The 22,032-nt window shown below is 39.5% G+C and overlaps 1 protein-coding gene across 1 annotated transcript in view; it reads left to right on the forward strand.

Annotated features, from left to right (window-relative positions):
• ARSB (arylsulfatase B) overlaps window positions 1–22,032 on the forward strand; it is a gene marked incomplete at its 5' end in the record, with an annotated part of 62,751 nt that continues 40,719 nt past the window's right edge. Inside the window, 4 exons of the mRNA XM_084225317.1 lie at window positions 1–306; window positions 3,426–3,612; window positions 5,840–6,030; window positions 6,589–6,796. Of these exons, the coding sequence (XP_084081443.1) occupies window positions 1–306; window positions 3,426–3,612; window positions 5,840–6,030; window positions 6,589–6,796 (892 nt within the window). The remainder of the gene's footprint in view (window positions 307–3,425; window positions 3,613–5,839; window positions 6,031–6,588; window positions 6,797–22,032) is intronic.

The raw sequence follows: 22,032 nt of genomic DNA on the forward strand, positions 1-22,032 counted from the left end.
ATGGCGCGGCGGGCGGGCGGGCTGAGCCCGTGCTTCAGCCGGCTGCTGAGCCTGTGCTTCAGCCGGCTGCTGCCCCTGTGCCTGCCCCTGTGTCTGCCGCGGCCGGCGGCGGCGCGCCCGCCCGCCCCGCACCTCGTGCTGGTGCTGGCCGACGACCTGGGCTGGGGCGACGTGGGCTGGCACGGCTCTGCCATCCGCACGCCGCGGCTGGACGCGCTGGGGGCGGGCGGCGTGCGGCTGGAGCGCTACTACACGCAGCCGCTGTGCACGCCGTCCCGCAGCCAGCTCCTGTCGGGCCGCTACCAGGTAGGGCGGGCGCTCCCACCCCTGCCGCGCTGCCCCGGGGCATGCCTTGGCCGCTCCCTGCCCGCTTCTGGCAGCCTCCGTGCCGCAGCTGGGGCTGGCTGGGTCTCCGTGCCGCTGCGCTGCGGAAACAGCTGCTCCGGAGCTGCAAACTTCGCCTTGCGAGCGCGGGAGTAAACTAGACATGGAATCAGTGCAAATTGCACTCTTCCCGAAAAGCCGAGGTGTTCTCTGTGCTTCGGTTGGAGTAACAGGCACGGCAGGCTGTCCTGGAAAATATCCTTGCCCTAGTCGCCTGACTCTTGGATATTTTTCCGCTGGACAACCCGGTCGAGACGCAGACAGAAGCAGATGAGCATTACTTGTTCAGTTTTTGCTACATATTTCCAGTGCAGCGCCCAAATGCGTCGCAAACTATACGTTCACCTCCACCTGGTGCAGGAGGTGAAGATGTTCTGTGCTCCTCGATGGAGTGCGCACAGAGTGGGCATTAGTCTGGGTGTCTAAATAGTTCATTGTGATTATCCTGATTTTCCCACTTTGTTTTTTCTTTTTTTTTTTTTCCCCAATTGTACAGATATAAGATTTGGGCTTTATAAAACTGGTATCATTCTATCCTTTCCCACCCTTTTTGCAGTTTTGGCAGAAACATGGGGAGTGGGGGGTGGGAAAGAAAGTATGGACACACAGCATAGACAGAAGGGAGAAACTTTCAAAGGGTTAAGTGTGTTTCAGGAACTTCCCCTCTGTCTCAAGAAGTCCTGCACATCCAGGTTAACCATAGTGATTGCCAAATAAACTGCTCTGAGTGAAAGAAAATAAATGTCATCTTGTATTAGTGGATGCTGTCTTTCCTTGCCGGAATGTTGTTCTAGGTGACACTCTTTCCAAGCAGCATTTGTCTGGTTCCTGAAAAGTTGAAGAATGAATAATGATGAATAGGAAAAAGCAATTTACATTATCAACCTTTGAGGTTGTTCTATTAAATAACCTAAAATATTTTTTTCGTAGTGAACAGTTTTAAAATACAGTTCATAATCTGAATGTGCTTTCTAAAAAAGGGGCCACTGCTGCATCACATCTTAAAAGTGGACTTTGAAAATACTTTTAGTTCAGTCTGGATTTAAATTCATCCCAGATATCTGGCTTGATAGTTTAATAATCTTTGTGTTGACCATGTTGCAATTGAGTAAAATAATCTTAGAAAATTGAAGTAATTTTCTTTTCTTTGTTTTCTGGGGTTTTTTTGTGTTTGTTTTTTTTTGGTTTTTTTTTTTATTTTATTTTTTTTTTAATAGAGGAGGCGTTCTGTGCAGCAGTAATTATGCAGCAAATATATGGGATCTTTTAAAAATTGTTTTACCCATGGATATGATTAACAGTTGCTCAGAAACTTGACAAAGTAACCTAAATGTGGAACTGAAATTTTGGTAGTCACCTTGCAGTCCGTCTGAAAGAAAAGCAGTGGTATTAGTCTAAGATAGCTATAGATATTTTTTATTATTATTGCCTCCTCCTCCTTTTTTCTCATTTTCCAGATACAGTGCAAGAAATTACAATGCTTTGCTAGTTTGTGCATTTGATTTGTTAATGCTTTCTGTAATAAAGCATTTTAAAATATTTTAACGTTTTTTATGTATAATAGAAAATCTATACTAAAATTTAATTTTTGGAACCTCCTTGTTCAAAGAAGATGAGGAAGTAGTACACCCTTTAGAAAAGGGCCTTACGCACTTGCCTAAGATCATGGCTTATTTGTTTTAAAAGTCCGTTCAGAGAGTTGCTAAATTTCAAAGCAATGCTTTGAAAGTTAATAATGCAGCTTGCTACACTGGTGTGCTTAGTGAAGTCATAAAATCTGGTGTCATCTGCTCCAGGGAATCTTGGAGACTTTGTGCTTTGACACACACAGATAACTAGGGATATTTAATATATAAACAAACATATATACTTGTATACATATATTGGCAGGCCTAGGTTTAGAGAAGTGCCTTTTTGATTGTGGAGAAGACCAAGAAGTTGACAAAAGTCAGCTTATAGTATCAGTAACTGAGGAGGTCCCTTATATCAAGCGTGACATACTACTACATAGTATTGTTCTCAGTGATGGTTTTGTAAACTAATACAAAATTCACCACTTAGTAAGACTGGAAACTTTAGCAGGACTATTGAATATCAGATCTAGTCAGTGTGAAGCTTGTGTCATCCCCATATCCAACTATTTCTATAGTGCTTGTACTAATTTCAAGCATGCAAATAAATATACAAGTATGTATATATAATGTCCATTTAGAAGACTAATAGAAAAATAGTTTTCTTTTATAGACCTTTCCTCCAGGGACTGTTCTCTGATGCAGGCAAAAGCTTGATAGATTCACCTGCCATGTGCATTTTTGCCCATTTCAATCACATTTAAAATCTCATTCCATCTTGAGATGTCCCTAGCCTTCAAACAGACCATAATGATAATTCTTACCTGTTAGATTTCTAGCTAAAAGCATAAAAGCCTTTGTGTGTGATTGTTTTGGGTTGGTTTGTTTTGGATTTTTTTTAATTGTGCTTGATTTATGCCTGGGAAGATAACTCTTGCAGTGCTGTTTTCTTGTTTTCCTCCATGCAACCTCTGCCCTTCACCTGCAGCTTCCTCATCATCTGCAGTGCTACAGTGGTAAAATGAAGAACTGTAGGGAGATACAGTATGGGTAAATGAAGGTGGTATGGAAGGCAATCTTATCCCCCAATGAGTTGCAGTTGGACCAATTATTAAAGATTAGAAGCAGGCCTGATTTTAACAGGCCACACCTGTAGCCCATAAGAACAAGTGGTATGAAAGAGTGGCTTGGTGGGATTTGGAGTAAGAGGGGTCAGATGGCTGCTGCAAGGACCAGGGACAGGCAGTGCATGGAGGAGCTGCCTGTGAGAAACACTGAGCAGGTATGAAGCTCTGGTGGTACGAAATCCTTGCACTATAATGATGTTAGAACTTGTGCTATCTAAGACAACAAAGAGCCCCTAAAAATAATGCTAATCCCCAATGCTGCTGTGCTTCTGTTTTCACCTGCTTATGAATTAACCTGTGGGCTGCATTGTAAGGGATCTCTCACACTTCTTTTCTCTGCTAGATCCACACAGGTTTACAACACCAGATAATTTGGCCGTGCCAGCCCAGCTGTCTGCCACTGGATGAGAAACTCCTCCCAGAGCTACTTCAAGAGGCAGGATATGTTACTCACATGGTGGGGAAGTGGCATTTGGGAATGTACAGAAAAGAATGCCTTCCAACCCGCAGAGGATTTGACACTTACTTTGGTAATGGTTTGATTTAATATGGGCAATAAATGCAGTGTTGAAAAAGATGAGAAACTGCCCCATTCTTGTAATAGCAGCAGATTTACTGTTGATTTATAAGTAAAGCCATACTTGGCTATGCATATTTCCAAAGTATCACTCCTTAAAAAATGATAATGCCTTAAATGTATGCTCAAGCTTTACTGAAGAAAGTATCAGAATTACTGTGTGGCTCCAAATAAAATGTTTCTCTCTTACCATTTTCCCTCACTCCTCCCTCCTTCCCAGAATTAACTTTTCACTCCAAATTCTCTATCTCCTACGTACAGCAGCACAGGGGAATAGGGAAGGGGGATTACAGCCAATTTGTGTAACTTTGGTTTTCTAGAGCTGATGGTGAGATGGTGTGAAAGCTTCTGTAAAGAAATATCCAAAAACTCAGAAGTTAGGAAGTGAAGCTCTCAGACTAAACAGTAGGTTGTCTAAGTGTGAGGGCACTACTTGCAGAGCAGCTTGTAGCTATGCATTGTTTGTTGTTCTGAGTGTGGTTTCGGCTCCTGTCCCAGTGTCAATTCCACATTTATTAGTTTTGCACAAGTGTCTTGGGTGTTATGTGGTTTGGGCTGTCGGATGCACATGTCATTCTGCACAGCACTGAGCTCAAAGAGGTCCATCTCCACTCGGTTGTTTTTGAGACACTTGAATGGTGAATTTCAAAATAGTTCATTTCAACATGGAAGCCTGCGTTGCTCTTGTCTAACCTGCCGTTTCAATGAAGAGTTGACTGTGCTATGTGTGTGCCTTTTATAAATTATGATCATCCGAACATGAGGTGGGAAAAACTGTTCCCTTAGATAGTTTACTTCTTTTCACTCTTCAGGTTGCTGAGGGCTGTGGTTTCACAACTGAATTAAGCTAATATATGTGGATTGGAATATCATGGCTCTCATTGTTTGAGCATTTGTGCTTTCTCCCATCCCTTCACAGGAGCTTGGGATCTCTGTGATGGCATGGGTGTAGATAGGCTGCTGTTCCTTGTGAAATCTCACCCTGGGACTGAGCAGGCTTTTAATGCAGGAGCCTGAGGACAGGCTGGCTCTGGGTATGGTTTTTGGCTACTCAGTGTGATGTGATTTTTCAGAGGATATAGTTAGTGGTTTATTATCCTACAATGTTCCTGTGATTCCAGTAGGCATCCATTATGAGTAGGGGTGTTTGATTCTGTGGCACACTTGATGCAGTCTTGCCCAGAGGGCATTCAAAATGGAAAAAATGTGACATGTGCCTCTGAGTACATTGATGTAAGCAATCTGCCTATAAAATCACTACTTTTGAATCTTTTGAAAAATTAACCATTTTATTCTCCTAAAAATGGAGTAGACATTTATATTTAATTTAAGATAACTTTATTTTTTCTGTACATTTGTTTTGCAGAAATTACTAGCTGCAGCTGCTGAAAAAAAAATTCAAGTAAATTTCTTCTGTTTTGGATTTTTGTCTCAAGTTCTTTTTTTTGCAGAACACAGGACTGTGTTTTTTTCAGGATACTGGGGGAGAAATCTAAAATCTAATTTCAAATGTAATTTTTGAGATTCAAGTGATTTTGAAAAGTTTTATTTGTACCTGCTAAAACACAAGGGCTCTCTATGCCTAACTGGCTACCCCTAGGTAGGAGCAAATCCATACATGCAGGATTTTTACTTAATTTCTTTTGGATATCTTTAAATGATAGTGTCTCTTCTTCACCAGCTGGTGTCAGCAGTGGATCAGAAACTGCATTACAACAGACATAAAAGATGATTCATACTTGGGTGTTTTTGAATAAATGGATTTAAAAATTGAAAACTTTCCAATAGAGGTAGAGGCCTTACATCAAAATACAAACATAGAAATCATACACAAGAATCAGACTAGTTCATGGCTAGATCACTGCCTTGGCTGTAAGTGCATTAGTTTAGTGCTCATGGACATCCAAGTACAAATGAGAGGTCATTAAACTGTTTTCAAAATGTTTAATTTCTTTTGGCATTAATGCTGGCATTAGCAATGAAAAGCCTATGAGGTATTAAATGTGGAGCTACTTAGATGTGTCTGGGGTCTCACAGTAGGTGGTCCAGGGCTGAATTTGTGTTTTAGCTCAAAACCACTAATGTTTTGACATTTGTGTTTGACTTTTTTTCTCCTCCTGACATATGTGTTTATGTGACACGATGTTGGCCTGCTCATTTGACATCTTTTCCTGTTGTAGGCTATCTCCTGGGCAGTGAGGATTATTATACTCATGATCGCTGTGTCCTCATCAGAGCAAAGAATGTGACGCGCTGTGCTCTGGACTTTCGAGATGGAGAAGAAGTTGCAACTGGATTTAAAAATGTGTACTCCACAAATTTATTCACAGAAAGAGCTATAGATCTTATAGCCAATCACAAAACTGAGAAGGTACAGGCAACAGCTGTTACTCTGATAACTTTAGCATTAAAGAATGTTTCAAAAACATTGATGAAATATTAATAGAGAGAGCTGTGTTTGAGCTGCAGTTCAGGGCTATTCAATGGGTCCATCAAGCTAAATGTGAGAACTAGCAGTGGTAAAACTCACCTGCTACCAAAATTGGCTTTGTCTGCATGGTCCTGGCCTGCTACCCTTCTCCACTTCTTCTATTTTAATACAATTGATACTTTTTTAGAAATGGTGGAGCAAGTAGTTTGCACTTCTCAACAGAGAAAGGAAGCTTAAGGTGAGAAGTTTAATAGAAAGAAATTGTTAACAATTATGTTATGAAGAAAAAATAGACCTGATGTTTTCCCACAGCTTTTCAAAAGTAATTTTTCAAAGCTTTCTTAGTTTATGTGCAGGGAATAGAAGATGTAGAAGTTGTAGAAGAAATCAAAAGACACTACCTGCACTGTTGATAAAAGAGGTCTGCTTTTGCTGCTGTTACTTTTGCACTTAGTACTTTATGTTTAACTAATTTCCATTCTATCCCTTGCACCCCAGCCCCTCTTTCTCTATCTTGCCTTTCAGTCTGTGCATGAACCTCTTGAGGTCCCTGAAAAATATGTGAAACCATACTCTTCCATAAAAGATGTGAAGCGGCGCCATTATGCAGGAATGGTGACTCTTATGGATGAAGCGGTAGGAAATCTTACTGATGCTCTGAAAACATATGGTCTTTGGGACAACACAGTTTTTATTTTCTCTACTGGTAAGTTCCTTCAGGTGTTCTTTTAGTAATAACTTTGCTAACAAGCTGACTGCGGCTCCTCTGTCATTCCTCTGTATCTTCTAATGACATAAGAGCGATGAAAGTTGAGCAGGAGTTTACGTGAAACAGCAGTTTCTCTCCCTTCTCTAAGGGCTTTCTCAAGCTTGACAAAAACAACTCTGTGGTAGTGTCTGTGCACATGGGAGATGCTCCTGTTGGTGTAAGAACGCATTTGTAAAATCTGAGGAGTGCAGTGGAGTTTGAAGAATCCTACTTGACGCTGCAGTTGCTGAGGATCTGTCAGAATTGAATCCTGTCTACAAATTTATTCCTTCTGAAGCAGTCTGTCCTGTCTATGAATTGCCATGTGTTTCATGAAGGACAAACAGCCAGACAGCAAGCAGTTTGAAGCCAAAACTGTTTCTTTCACTCACTTTAAGATGTCGTGTCGTTTTTGGTGTTTTTGAAGTATTTCACTGGCATCTTAGTCCCATGAAACAAAGGTCTGTTAATAAAACAGCTGAAAATATGATTAGCAGTCTAGTCAGCCAAATTACAATCTAAGTTTTTATATGTACAGGCACATGATCTGGTTTCTAGATTATTAGAGTAATGTAAATAATACATTGCAAAGCAGTCTCATTTGTTTCCAAATTAAGAATGAAACAGAACTTTTTTGAAATGCAGCTGCTTGGCTGGGTTTCAGGAACATACTTACTCTTGTTTGGTTGGAAATGGGAAGTAGCCTTTCAATGCATACATTTGTTCTTTTATACACACTTTACATATTAGGGCTGTCAAAATGGCAAATTAATTTTCTGTGGACACTTCAAATACAACAAAAACAACTGAAACAAACAGACAAGCAAAACAAAAAAAGAGTCAACCAAAGTTTGATGAAAGTGCACTTATGTTTTTGAGTTTAGCAGCTGCTTCCTATAGCCCTCAGAATCTTGGAATTTGAGTCCAAACCTGTTTGCCTTATGATGTTATATTTGGGTCCAGGTTTTGGCTCTAGCAAGATTTGATAACTTGTCTATGCCTATTTATGTTTGCCATGTTTTTATATTTAGAACTGAAAGTAAGCAAAGGCACATGGAAAACTATACCAGTATTTATTCCATATGGAAAAAAATCTAGTCTTTGCTGAGGCTGGGGCTTGGTAGCGTTATTTGAGTATTGTTTATTCAGTACATTGTGGAATGAAACTAAATACATCTGAGCTAGAATTACAAGGTATGAGTGAATTAAAAAGGCAAATTTGTTTTTTTCATTTATGAAGCATTTGTTTTTCTGAATTGAGACACAATGTACCCTGTTTAACAGTGATTATTTTGCAATCAGTTGCAGTTATATTTCAACAACAGTCAAACAATCAGGAGAATCAAGTGCCTACCCTATCTAATGGGACTTATTTTGAGTTAATTGACAGTTTAAACTTCCAAGAGTTAAATTTAATATGATCAAAATGCATAGAAATTGGACTTAAATCAGGGGCAGGGGCCAGTGATTTGGGTCTTTTCCGTGTTCTCTTTACTTCATGCACTTATTCTTTACAGGCATAAAACATTGCATGCAATAAGGACCCAGTTTCAAAAACTAAGTGTTATAACCATATAACATTTTTAAAAGACCAAAAATGGGAAAAAATCATGTTAAATTATTTGGTTTTTCTATATTTTGTTTAGTATTTTTGCAGGTGGTGTATTTCAGAATGGACATTAGAACATTGTTGGAAAGAAACATGCCAGGGTCTGCAGTTGAGCATCTCTTGCAGAGAGCTATGCTGTGTCAGATCTCCCTGTGCAGCTTCCAGATCCTTTGGAACTGGGTGTCCTGCTGTGCACTGGTAGCTATAATATGAGCCTCTGATTATAGTATGATTTACCTTCAGGTCTTAAGGACATGTCTGCTTGGAGAAGTGCCTCTTCCTGCCCCAAGTGCTGTTCTGGCATTGGGAGACCCTTTTTTAACTTAGTGGGACACCACAGGGGACACACACTTTTCTTTATGATCAAGAACTCTCTCCACGAAAGTTGTTCCCCTTTTGTGGGATTAAAACTTGATTTAAGGATTTCAGTGAAGACTGCAAGGGAGAATCTAGGGAATGATAAAGTTTATCCATAAGTTTAATGAGCAGTGTTAAAGACACAGAATCATCATACTTGCTCAGAGGAATTTGGGGGTGCTGCTGGCTGAGAGGCTGGACATGCCCCAGCCATGGGCACTCACAGCCCAGAGAGCCACACGTGTCCTGGGCTGCACCCAGAGCACGGTGGGCAGCAGGGCAGGGAGGGGATTCTGCCCCTCTGCCCTGCTGAGACCCCACTGCAGTGCTGCATCAGCTCTGGGGTCCCAGCACAGCAAGGACATGGACCTGCTGGAGTCAGTTTCTGTGGCCCTGCCCTGTACTATCAGAGAGCTGGAGCACTTTAGCTATTGGGAGAGAGAGTTGGGGTTGTTCAGCCAGGAGAAGAGAAGGCTCTGAAGGCACCTTACTGCTGGCCTTAGGTACTTAAAGTAGGCTTACAAAAAATATGAGGAGCAGAGTTTTGAACAAGATATGTTGTGATAGGACAAAGGGTGATGGTTTTAAACTGAAGTAGAACAGATTTGGACTAGCGATAAGGAAGATATTTTTCATTATGAGGTTGGTGAAACACTGGAGCAGGTTGCACAGACAGATTGTGGATGTCCTGTCCCTGGAACAACTAGGTTGGATGGGGCACTGAATAAGCTGATCTTATTGAAGAAGTCTGCTCATTGTAGGGGGGTTGGACTAGATGGCTTTTAAATGTCCTTTCAAAGCCAGACCATTCTAAGAGAAAAGCACTCTATATTTTGTTAGCTGTGTCATTTGATAAAGGTGCTGTTGAAAGCCTGTAGACGAAAAAGAAGGCCTTACTTTTATGGTCCATTTCACCAGATTCATTACTATTTCCTTTTTAGTTGAGGCTAAAATTCACACTTCCATGTTTGTGTCTCTCCAAGCTTTAAAAGTCCTACCCAAAGAATAATTTACAGGTGGTCATTTTGTATTTTGGATTATCGTAAGTAGCATTGCAATAAACATAGTCTTCTGACTACTTCTCTGTGAAGTGTTGACCTCAAGCTGTAGATTTCTTTTTAGTGGGTACATATTTTAAAAAAACATAGAATATGATGTAATATTTGATTTTGTGGTAGGGTTTTTTAATTATTATTATATTGTTTCATGTTTCTTCCTATTTTTTATGGCTCAAGAGGGATTGCCTTGAAAACATGCCAGTTGACAGATGGAAATACTGCACATTTTGGAAGAGTCTTGTGAACTGTGTAGGAGAACTTCAGTTCCTCTTTAAAGTGGCCTGATGGAGATACTAGGATAAAAAATGTAACTTCATTATGTTTGGTCATTAGTAAAGTCTGACTCCATCAATATGTCCTGTAAATCAATTCTCTTTTTGAGGTCTTTTTGAACAGATAGACAGGCTGTTTCTACAAGTGAATAAGAGAAAGGTGAGTAGGTTCAATGGTATGTGGTGGTATATTTGTGTATCAAGTGACAGCTTGAAAAGTCCTGACTGGTTTGATATGAAGTAAAATTTGCTTTTACGGAGCATTTTTTACACTGAAGATGCAAGTAACTGTACTAACGAGATCATTGATGAAAATAAAGCAATTGCGTGTTTAAACAAAACAGATGAAAATGAATGCAGCGGTGTTGGGTACCCTTGGCCTTTTGTTCACTTGAAATCAAAAAGAATGAGAGATAGGGCATATTTTTCCTTTTAGCAGTCATAGGAGACTCTAACTACTGTCCCTGAAGAGAGGCTTGAATTAAAATAAAGGTCATAAAAAGCATTAAAATGGTACAAATTTGGCTCAGAACTATTAACATGGGCTTTGAGTCCAAATTTTGCTTGAAATACAGAACTGTGATTTGAGGTAAGAAGTGGGGATATGCTGTGAATACAATTGATTATATTTTCTGCAAGGTATTATGAGAAATTTTGGGGTGAACTTGCTGACATTAAAGCAAAGGAATACGACCCATAATTTCAGTTCTGGATTAAAGCTACTATCCTTTGCTTTATTTAACTTTCAGCTCCTTGTTATACTGAGACACTGTAGAGCAACACTCCTTTCTTCCAGTATTTCTTGCCGTTTTTAAATGTGGATTAGCACTGTAATGCCCGGTAGTTGCCATTAGAGGGCTTTGAAAAGCAAAATACGTGGAACTTTTCAAGCCCTGGTTTACATTGCTAAGAGGAAACCACATAAATCCTTTCCATAATGGAGCATGTGACAGTGATAACTGTTTTCACTCCAAAAGATGGTCTTTTTATCATTGTAGAATTATGATTAATAAGAGCACAGATTGTTTTGGACATACTTACTGATGTTTATACAGTCTCTATCATAGCCCTCAGGTTTTTTTTTCCCCACAAAATTTCATATTACCCTTTTTTATTTTCTTTCCTTTTTTTTCCCCTTTCATTCCAGCCCACATATTGTGGCTTTTGGCTAATGAAATACTGGTATTTTCTTTTTCCAGTGCCTTCTTTGAGACTACAAATCTGACTTTCACTGATTCCTTAAGGGAGTTTTTTTATCTTCTTTATCTCTATTCAGAAATGAACTCCTGCTCCTTCACTTTTGCTTATAAGAGGTTTCAGAGAGCCTTCTAATTGCAGATTGGCCAAGCCAACTGACTAGAACAGTTATTCTCTGTCTGTGATGTCTGAGGTGCTAATTTTGAAGCTTGTGCTCCTGGATTTTTTTATTGCAGACCTGAAGATTTGTTTTAATTGGCCTTTCAGAGGTTTCTGAGAGGTTTAGTGTGTTTTCAGTGAGGAAGATGCCTGGGCATCTATTGCCTGAACATCTGCTGCTTCCTAAGTAGAAGAAAGCTCAGGTGCCTTAGCTGCAAGCACCCTCAATCACACTAGTTATTTGAGTTAATCTATTCCCTTTTTTTTTTGTTTTGTTTCTTGTTTATTTAGTCTTATTTTTATACAGGCAAATGTTCTGACAGTTCCCTGTATTTGCATCAGTTAGAATTGTTACATGTCAGTGACAGTGAAAGGTGCGTGTGGTTGGTGATTTGTACTCCAGTTCTGCCTTCTGTTTTTCTTTTCAGGCTTTTTTCATGTTAAAGTATAAGTGATAATTTAGAAATTAAAAAACACAATCTCTGTCGCATTATGCAGATTATTATAATGAGACTACATTTTTTGAGAATATGTTATCAAAGGTGGAAATATGGTGGGAATGGATTTAAAATCAGTACTGAAAGATGTTGATAGAGAATATATTGATGCCCTCCTCCCCTTTTAAAATCCTATGAAAACCCAGAATGTTTTGTAGGAAATGTTTGTTTATCTTCCGTTCCATCTAGCATTAATCCCTCCCCATCCTCATAGAATTTTCCATGCAAAACGTAGCACTCCAAAGCCAGGCTCCTGAACAGAGAGTAACCTCATACCAGAGATATTAGCTTCTTTTTTTGTCTTCATGGTTAAAATCTCCATCATAAGTTGAATCTTGAATTTTTTTTCCTGTTTTTAGCAGATGCTAGTGCTTGTAGTGAAGTTCATTTGTAAATGTACTTGGAAGTGCATTTTGCCCAGAATTTTGCAAATGGGCCAGTTTTGTATAAAGCTTTGACTTAAGCATGTTAATATCTATGCTAGTAATTTTTCCTCAGAATGAGATGAATGCTGAAACCAGCTCATCTTGTGTGTTAACAATAATGTTTAATAATTTCCCACAGCTCCCAAAAGGTTGCCTTAAATGATTACTATTAAACTAAACTATACTAGTTTTGTTCTCCATAATAGTTTTTGAGAAGCCTTTATTCTTTGTGACAGAATTTTTCTTTCTTTTCTTCTGTCAATAGGACAAATCCACAGTTTTCCTGACAGTGTCTTGTCTGACTTGCTCACTGTAGATGTATGAACAGTTTGTTAGGTTATTCCTGTTGGTTTTGGGTTAAAATTTCCTTCTCTGTTTCTGTCATGTCTAGTGATGGTGCCTGCTGGTGTTGATCTTGACACAGCAGGGTCTGTAGCTACTGAGACCTGTTTAATTACTGAGAGTGCTCACAATGAAAGTATTTGACTGAAGCTGTCTGTGGTAGGATTGCTGCTATCATGAAAACTGTACTAAGAAGCAAAAAAAAAAAAAAAAGGGATGGAAAAGATTGTCCTTTTGTAAGGCTAAATCTCTAAGTAGTGGAAGCTTGTGTACATCACTTTCTTTTCCTGTGGGATCAATTTTTTCTTTTTCTCCCAGTTTTGGAAAAGTCAGGAGAATAAGGAGGCAGTTTTGGTGAGTTGCAAAAAACCATAGAAGTTGATTTTTACGAGCACAGCTTGATAAACTGACTCTGTAAATGCTCAGCTAAGTTGTTCACTAAGTGGTTCTCTGGGAAATAGAACCCCTATAGTTGTATTTAAAGTACAATAAGAATTACATTAACAGAATTCTATATTAGAAGGTGTAGTTTTTTATTGTCCCTCTAATTGAACAGCTTTCAGTAGTGCTTCCATCCACACATACACAAATAAATCTGTATCAAGCACTGGAAGTACAATAATGTATCAGTACTCTGAAGAAACAGTGGCATTTCTGCCATTGAAAATTGAATGTTCAAGGTTATTCTTCCCACTGTAAGTAAACAACATCAGACTGAAGTACACAACAGATGTTTCTTCATCATCTGGTCTTACCAAATGATTTTGGTTGATTTTGTTGGAAATACGTGTTTCATATAAGTCATCAGAGGGAGTGCGATTGTTCTCCATTCATATTTGCAGCATGACTGGAAAATGCAGCTACACATGGGTCTTTCAAATGCCATGTGGGGAACAAGGGAAGAACATGAGTTCAAATTAAGGGCAAAGTTATTCTCCAAGTTATTCATGCTGCGAATCTCCTATCCACAGTGTAGATCTGTTGTGTATTCTGTACTTTTTTTTTTAATGAAACCTCAATGGGAGTTCTGCACTTAGAACTTGTACAGAGTAAGCATTATTTATGCTGTGAAGATCAGAGGAGAGAAATTTTCCCTAAATGTGATCCTTTACCAGTATTATTGACAGGGCTCTCTGTTTAACTGTGACTCACAACCATGAGCTTAAATCACACAGACAAAGGGCTCTGAAGTCCTGTTCTGTGACCTAGACTTTCAGCAAGAATGTTGGAGGTCAAAAGGGAGACGCATATACAGAGCTGTACATTGATTCTGTGTCTAATGTTTGCTCATATTGTGTCTGGCACTAGTAAGTGCTATTTATTTCCCTTTCATGTATACAAAATTCACACAAAAAGCTAGCTGCCTGCTTGTTTTGTTGATACTGGCAACTGATTGTGGTTTTCATTCAAAATTGTGTATGACTATTAAGCATTACTTATTAGTAGACTAATAGACTTGTCTCCTGCTTATATACATTACTTCATTTTTAAATAACATAGTACACATTAAATTATATGTGGTGGTATCATGTGTGCTAAATACCTGTGAGGGTTTAAATTGTGGAATCACTCTTGCTTGTGGTTGCCATTCTTTGCTCTTTACTAATGTGAACTATTACTGCCTCTGTAATTTTAATAGTGTTTAAAACGAAATAATACAAAGTCCAGATTTACATTATAGAATAGGGATGTCAGCACTTAATGCAAAAGAAACTACAAATGTTTGGCTCTCCTGTAGTCTCCCCATCAGAAATAGGCAACAGGAGGAAAGCTATAGAAATAGGGGTTTTGTCCTACTTTCTGTCTTTTTCACTTGTCTGAGTTTGTTTGCATGTTACACTTTTTGTTTCTTTTTAGTTGCAAACTTCAGAAATCTGATTTGTAGAAATATTGAAGGTAGCCCGAGTCATTTCATTTACATGCTCTGTTTTCAACAATACCAAGACACTAACATTGTTAAAATGGCTTTTTAAACTCTGTAGGTTACATGTGAAATAATTTTCATAGTTAGCTTTTAATATACTTCCCAGTTCTGCTTGGATGGGCCATCACACTGACCTCCATGTGGTTCTGATTAAGTTTAAGAACATGATTGCTCCTAAAGCCCCAGCCCTTCAAAGGAGCATGAGATACATAAAATGTAGGAAATGATTACTGGTTTAGATGCAGCCCAGGACACGTGTGGCTCTCTGGGCTGTGAGTGCCCATGGCTGGGGCATGTCCAGCCTCTCAGCCAGCAGCACCCCCAAGCCCTTCTGGGCAGGGCTGCTGTGATCTGTGCATCCCCAGCCTGTGCTGGTACCAGGGCTGCTCTGAGCCAGGTGCAGCACCTTGCACTTGGTCTTGTTGAACCTTGTAAGATTCCTGTGGGCTCTCTCCCAGAGTTTGTCCAGGTCCTTTTGGATGAGATCCTGTCTCTCAGGCATGTCAGCTGCACCACTCAGCTGGGTGTTGTCTGCAAATTTGCCAAGGGTGCACTTGGTCCCACTGTGTCATTGGTGAAGATTTTAATCAGTGCTGGTCCCCATACAGACCCTGAGGGACACGACTCATCACTGATCTGCATCCAGACATTGAGGGATTGACTGATTGTGGATGGCATGTGACCATACAGCGAATTTGTTAAGCTGTGAGCAGCCCATCCATCAAATCCGTCCCTCCAGTTTGGAGAGAATGAGGTTTTGGGGGACTGTGTCAAAGGCTTTATTTACAGAAGTCCAGAAAAAGAGCATCTGTAACCTTTCTCTTGTCCACTGATGCAGTCACTTTGTTTTAGAAGGCTTTTGTGCTGATCAGATGGGACTTGCCCTTCCTGCAGCCATGCAGGCTGTCCCTAGTCACCTGCCTGTCCTCCATGTGTCTTAGCACTGACTCTAGGAGGATCTGTTCCATTGTCTTCCCAGGCAGAGAGGTGAGGCTGACAGGTCAGTAGTTCCCAGGGTCATCCTTTGTACCCTTCTTAAAGATAGGTGCTGAGTTTCACTTTTCCAGTCACCTGGGACTTGCCCTGACTGCCATGACTTTTTAAATATCATGGAGAGCAGATTGGCAACATTATCAGTTTCAGGACTCTGGGATGCATTTTTTCAGGTCCTGTAGATTTATATAAATTCCTCAGGTGGTCATGAATCTGATCTTCTCTTACAGTTACTCCCTTTCTTGTGGTCCATCCGCTCAAGAGGTGTGAAAAAAAGAGACTGTCAGAAGAAGAAGACTGAGGCAAAAAGTTGTTGAATACCTCAGTCTTTTCCTCATTCTTTCTTCCCAGTTTGTCAGTCACCTCTGTTGTGGGAGAACTCCATTCCCCTGACCTTTCTATCCTGGCTGTAAAGCCCTTGTTACTTTTGTGTCCCTTACCAAGGGATGCTCAGCTCCAGCCATACCTTGATACATGCCTTGGACTGCATCCCTATGCTCTTCCCAGAATACCTGTTTGCACTTTCACATTGTGAAATGGTCTGCCTATATATTTTCTTCTTGCCACTTAGTTTTACCAGTAGGCTGACTTTGCCATGGCCTTCCTTCCCTGATTTCTTATGCCTGGAGTTCAGGAGCTTTTGCCCTCTATGTCCTTAAAGTAAGATCTCTCAGTTCTGTTCTGTTCCCTTGTCCTCAAGGGCATTTGCTCAGGGGACATCCTGTTGACTAGCTTGCAGAGCTGGAAGTTTGCTTCCCTAAAATTCAGGATCCTGTCTTCACTCTTTACCTGGCCCATGTCTCTCAGGACTGAGAACTCTACCAGTACATTATATTATAGAAGGCCATTCAAAATTATCAAAATGTAATTTCTTAGGTTTTTTACAATTTTTTATTTCAGTATTTTTTCAATAATTGCTTAATAGTACTAAAGCAGAGTTTGATATTTTATATGCATACATTTTTAGGTTTCCTTTGTAACTCGTAAATACTGTTTGAAACAACCCAGAATCATCTGACACAGAGCTTTAGTATTTATTTAGAAATATTGCTTCTCCAAGGGATTTACTTTGTCAGTCATTGACAGCCCTATAGAAACACAGGGAAAATCAATGATTGATTCACTTGGGAAAGAAGCATGCAATGTTGTCTGGTCTGGGTTAAGAATTTGGAAGAAGTTGCAGGTGTTGTAAGATGGCCTTAGTTGAATGAGTAGTATCTGAAAAAGATTATTTGAATCCCTGCTGAGATGTTTTGGATCTGTTTTCCTTCCCTGCTTTTTCTTTTTTTTTCATATGTGTCCATATAAACTATATGGTTGGTTAGTACATCTGTTTTGTATATTTATGAATATTCCAGAACTAAAGTATGCTGCTAGGCTAAACTCTACAGAAGAATGTAAGAACTTCCAAATAAAAGCTCTGCACAACTGTTCTTTCTTTCACTTTCCATTGTTTCATGTTATTCTTATACATTAAATATATAGTAGATCAATATTGGTGGGCAATATTAGTTTAGTGTCCATTAAAAGAGCAAGATTTTCACTCTCTGCCCTAATTAATGGCAGAGTAAAACCAGCAGAATTTATTTAGATGGTCAGAATATAGATGTGCTGAATGCGAAGGAAACCATATGTTTTACAGATTGTTGAGTTAAAAATACCAGAAGAAACACTGAAATCCATGAGCATGCTAGTTATTAGGCAGTGGATGCTAAGATTTGGCCACAGGTAAGTGTATCAGATTATGTAAAGGTCTGATGTGAAAATGGCTTGTAGAGCTCTTACTGCAGTGTTCACTACAGGTTTTTTTCCTCTCTTCGTCCTAACACTGAAACTATTAACCCGATTTCCTCTCCTTTTGGAAGGTTCCTTGTTTGTTTTTTTCAGTTCCTTACAGCTTGGTCTTAATCATTCCTCTGCTTTCTTTAAACCTCTTTATGTAACCCTTTGAAATCTCTGTTTCTAGACATGCCTCCTATGACTGGAGTATGTGTCTCTTACAATACAGCATCTATCTTTACACTTCTCTTTAAGCAGGAAGAAACACCCTCTCTTTTATCTGCACTTTGAGCACTGCTGCTGTGTGGAATGCTGCCTGTGCTTGCTCTAACGTTTGACCTCCAATTGTGTTTTCTCAAGTTAAAATACAACTAGAGCTTTGTGTACATTAAAGTGAGCTTACCCTGAATTCTGTATTAGGATTCCAGAGTAGCTTGAACTGGTTGGGAAGAATCAGAAGTCTGCAGCAGTGTAAATGGCTTTAACCGACAACCCATAAAACCAAATAATGGAGCAAATGTAGTGCAGGTTTTTCATTACTGAATTCTTGTATTGTAGATGATCTCCATGTTTAGGCTATGCAAAAAATTGTTACTGATCACTGCAGAGGACTGCATGTATTGAAGCATTGTACTGCTTCTGATGACTTGGAAGAATATACTTTATCAAATCAACAATGAGATGGCATATGCTGACATCTGGCTTGCAGAACCTAATGAGAATTTTAATAGTTGTATCTCTTTAAGTGTGCTTCAGGTCGACTTTCTGTTTGCACAGAAGCATTGTAACACATTTTACAATCAAATAAGCATTTGTAACACGTGGATATAAAGAAAGACATCCCCTGCATGTTTCTTTGGTTAAGTCCAAATTTTTTCAACACTATTCTTCTGTTGCTCATGGGGGTTGAAAAACAAAAGGTACGTTCCATTACTTTTCTCTGTAACTTTGTACATAATTGCAGTTCTGATTGCAGAGGATTTTAATTGGCATCTGCCTGCTTGAATGTATCACACATTCTGCTGCCATCAAGCTGTGTTCCAGTGATTTCACAGGATTGAAAAAGCAAAGCCTTTGTTTAAAACAATTTAATAGTTAGATTTTACTGGCCACAAATGCTTTGCATTGACTAGGAGAGAGAAACTATTGCTGACCATCTGTTACAGTTCATTAGAAAGTCAAAGGTGCCAGAAAAATACAAGGGCAAAAAATCCCAACAACAACAACAAAAAAGGAAAAACCAACAAAAAAAAATTAAAAGGAAAAATGCATGCCTCAGGTGGAAGAATAGCTGTGTAGACAGTGATGCTGATGTATGGTGCTAAGGTTAGGGGCTTTTTCTGCCCACAGGTACCTCCTTTCACAGGCAATTGCCCCTGAGGTCTCTCAGCTGCTCAGGGCCTGCACGTGGCTTCCTGTGATTATCTCCAAGTGACCTTGGGTAGCTTGAACATTTTAAATAGCTACAGTGGTTTCAATTTATTAATCTAGATAATTTTGATATAACTGTGTGAAGAGTAAGCATACTTACAATCATATCAGCCTTTTTTGTAGATTGTTTACCCTTTGTGTGATCTGAGAGGTTTTAATTACCTCTATTCTTTAAATTAGTTCAGTCAGAGCCTTCCTGCAGCCTAAGGCAAATGAAGAGATTGGGAAAACATGGACCTGAAGACCTTGCCTAATTTAATGGGTCACGTATTCTGTAATCCCGAGAGAAATCTGAAGTAGGATTTGGTAAAACTCCCCTGCTAAAGTGGGAGTAGAGGGAATATATGGACTGACTAATATATGAGTCAGGTAGTGGTTACTTATGAGGGCAGAAGTCTTTTTTGAGGAAGATAAAACTACAGCTGTAAATGTGGAGATTAGGGGAGCTCACCCCTTGAGATGCCACCATCACCTCTAGCTACCCCTCATTTGCAGTGACCTACCTATGACTTAATACTTCTTAAGGCAGGGTTGGAGTAAGCAGGCTGAGGAAGGATCATGTGGGTGGTGTGATCAGTGATATGAATGAGATGATAAATTCTGACTGCTGGTGGCATCAGGGATGTCAAGCAATAGTGAAGAAATTAATTTGGCAAGCATAGGTTGAATCACAAAGCATTATGCCTTTAATATCACTGCATTAGATAAGAAATTTGCACAGAAAAGAAGGCAAGATATCTTCTGAAAATGACACAATTTGCCTGATTCTGAAGTATGGGTGTACTGTAGTTTGGGCCATCCAGGCCTAAAGCTTTGTGTATAATGAAATACTGTCTTTGAGCAGAGGAATCTGTTAGTGCATTTTGGATTTTTCTGCTTCTTTCCTACTTTAGGCAATGGGAAGAGGAAAAAATTACCCTGTAAAGGATAGAGTTTCCAGGGTAAATGTTCTGGGGAATGATCATTAGGCACAAAACCATTAAAACTATAACGTCCACAAAGAGCAAAATATGGTATTTGACTATTCTGTTGAAGTCTACAGTCATTTCTATTGTGCATATGAACAACTCCCCTTAAAAATGTCTGAGCGTTATAGTGTATATTTGAGGATTGAATGTGGTCTGTACAGCTAGATGTTGCCAAGAGATTTCACAACTTCGGGATTCAGGAAATATGATCTAAAGTGGCAGAAAGTTCAAGGATGATGATATAGGAGAAAGGTTGGACCTTGCCAAGAGGAAATTGCTGGTGACCTTACTGAACTAGCATGGCGCAGGCAGATTGCAGAGATTCAAACATGGGAGTAATTAAAGAGGGCATGTTTTGGCATGTAGCTGGGGAAAAAATAACAAAGCAGGAATAAAATAATCATTAATAAGTTAAAAATTTTGAATTTAAGTGTTCCTTCTTGTCACTCACTTGAATGCAGCATCGATGTGGCAGAATGAAAGAGAGGAACGATATAAGGCACAACTGTAATTGCTAGGTTTTTTCTGGTTTTTGGAGAATATAGGTTCAGTTTTGTCCAGCTTAACATCCCTTTTTTAGATTCATCAGTATATTATTCAGCCATTGTTACTTGTAACCAAGCAAAGATCTTAAAGAAAGGAATAACAAGCAAAATGTAGTCTCAATCACTTATTCAGCAAATAGCTTGCTTGCCATTTTCCTGCCTGGAAAACATAATCCATTGCCGAGGAATGGATATATGGAAACTGGTTAAAAACCCTGCTTCGGTCATTAGAGGGAACAGATATTATTTATGTAAACTTCCATTACTTGTGTTTCTCTATCACCATATTAACTTATAAAATAACCCTTTCCTCCCCTGCAATCTTGGTTGCATTTAGCAAAAGCTGAGGGTGCTGTTGGGAGAGCCTTAGACAATGCTGGATGTGCCTATGCGAGATGAGAAAATGGTTGCATTTCCACCTTGTTCAATAAAATTACCTATTTCTTTTCATCATGATCTCAGAATGACACAGCCTACAGCAAGCAAAACAGTTACAACTGATCACAAAACAATTAGCCTTTCTCATCCCCTCTGTTAAACTAGTGTTATAAAGAATGTTATTTTCTTCACTCTTTGGAGTAAAGAGTTTCAGTTTTTGTGGTTTATGTGCTCAGTGTGAGAATTAGTGTATGGACACATACTTCTTCCTAAGGTGCATGCTGCACTTTTTAGAAATGTCCCCTGTGGTAAGCAATAACTAAAGACTTTTGTTTCATTTTTATATTATTTTGACAGCAGGTATGTGTTTCTTTCTGGTAATGAACTCAGTCAGTATATTCTGGGTATAGCTAGGGCCCCAAGAGATTAAGAACTCAAACAAAAGTGATGTAAAAAACAGATGTAAATCTGTCCAATGGCCGGAATCAAGTCATCCTTTGCACAGTGTAAAATCAATGCATGTGTCTAAACTTAAGAAGAAAAAAAGACATCTGGCTTATAGAGGGTGAAATATAAAAGTGGTAGACACAGAGGAGGGATTGGGTTACTACTGGATGGCCAAGGATCAGCTGTAATACTCCTTACATGAAGGAGTGGCCCTCCCACTCCTGCTTTTAGGAGTGGATTTCTAAATTCCTTGCACCGAGGTTTCTGCTGTTCCTGGGCTGATTGGAGAGTTTCATCATGGGGCAGTTTTCCCTGTCTGCAGGTGCTGGTGTTGGAAGGTGCCCATCTGCACCACCTTCCTGTCTACAGGCTGGGTTGGACTGTGTGTAGCCCTGTTCTTTCTCCCCAGCCTTTCTCCCAAAACCTTTCCCAGCTGTATCCTGATGTGCTAAACTGCTTAAATTAACTCCAGGTAGCTCTGTTTATTGTGTGCCAGAGGAGTGACAGAAGGCAATCAGAGCAGCTTCCTCTCAAATAAACTCCAAGAAAGAGGGGGTGCAGGATATTAGGATGGAAAATATGGGTTCTGGGAAGAACCCTGGGGCTTTAATGCCTGTATATTAGATTAGGTCTCTGCTGTTTGCATTTCAATTCTAAGTTTTGGCAGCTTCATATCCCTGGAAGTGGGTTTTGGGGTTGTTTTTCTTTTTTTGTTTTTCTTTTTTCTTTTTAAAAGAAAACAAAAAGCTTGTATGGTCAAAATAGTAATTTCTTCTCTCCCCCTCAAATGACATTTGAGAAAAGTGAAATAAT

Source organism: Fringilla coelebs (genome assembly GCF_963513975.1).
Source record: "Fringilla coelebs genome assembly, chromosome: Z".
NCBI classification, from domain to species: Eukaryota; Metazoa; Chordata; class Aves; order Passeriformes; family Fringillidae; genus Fringilla; species Fringilla coelebs.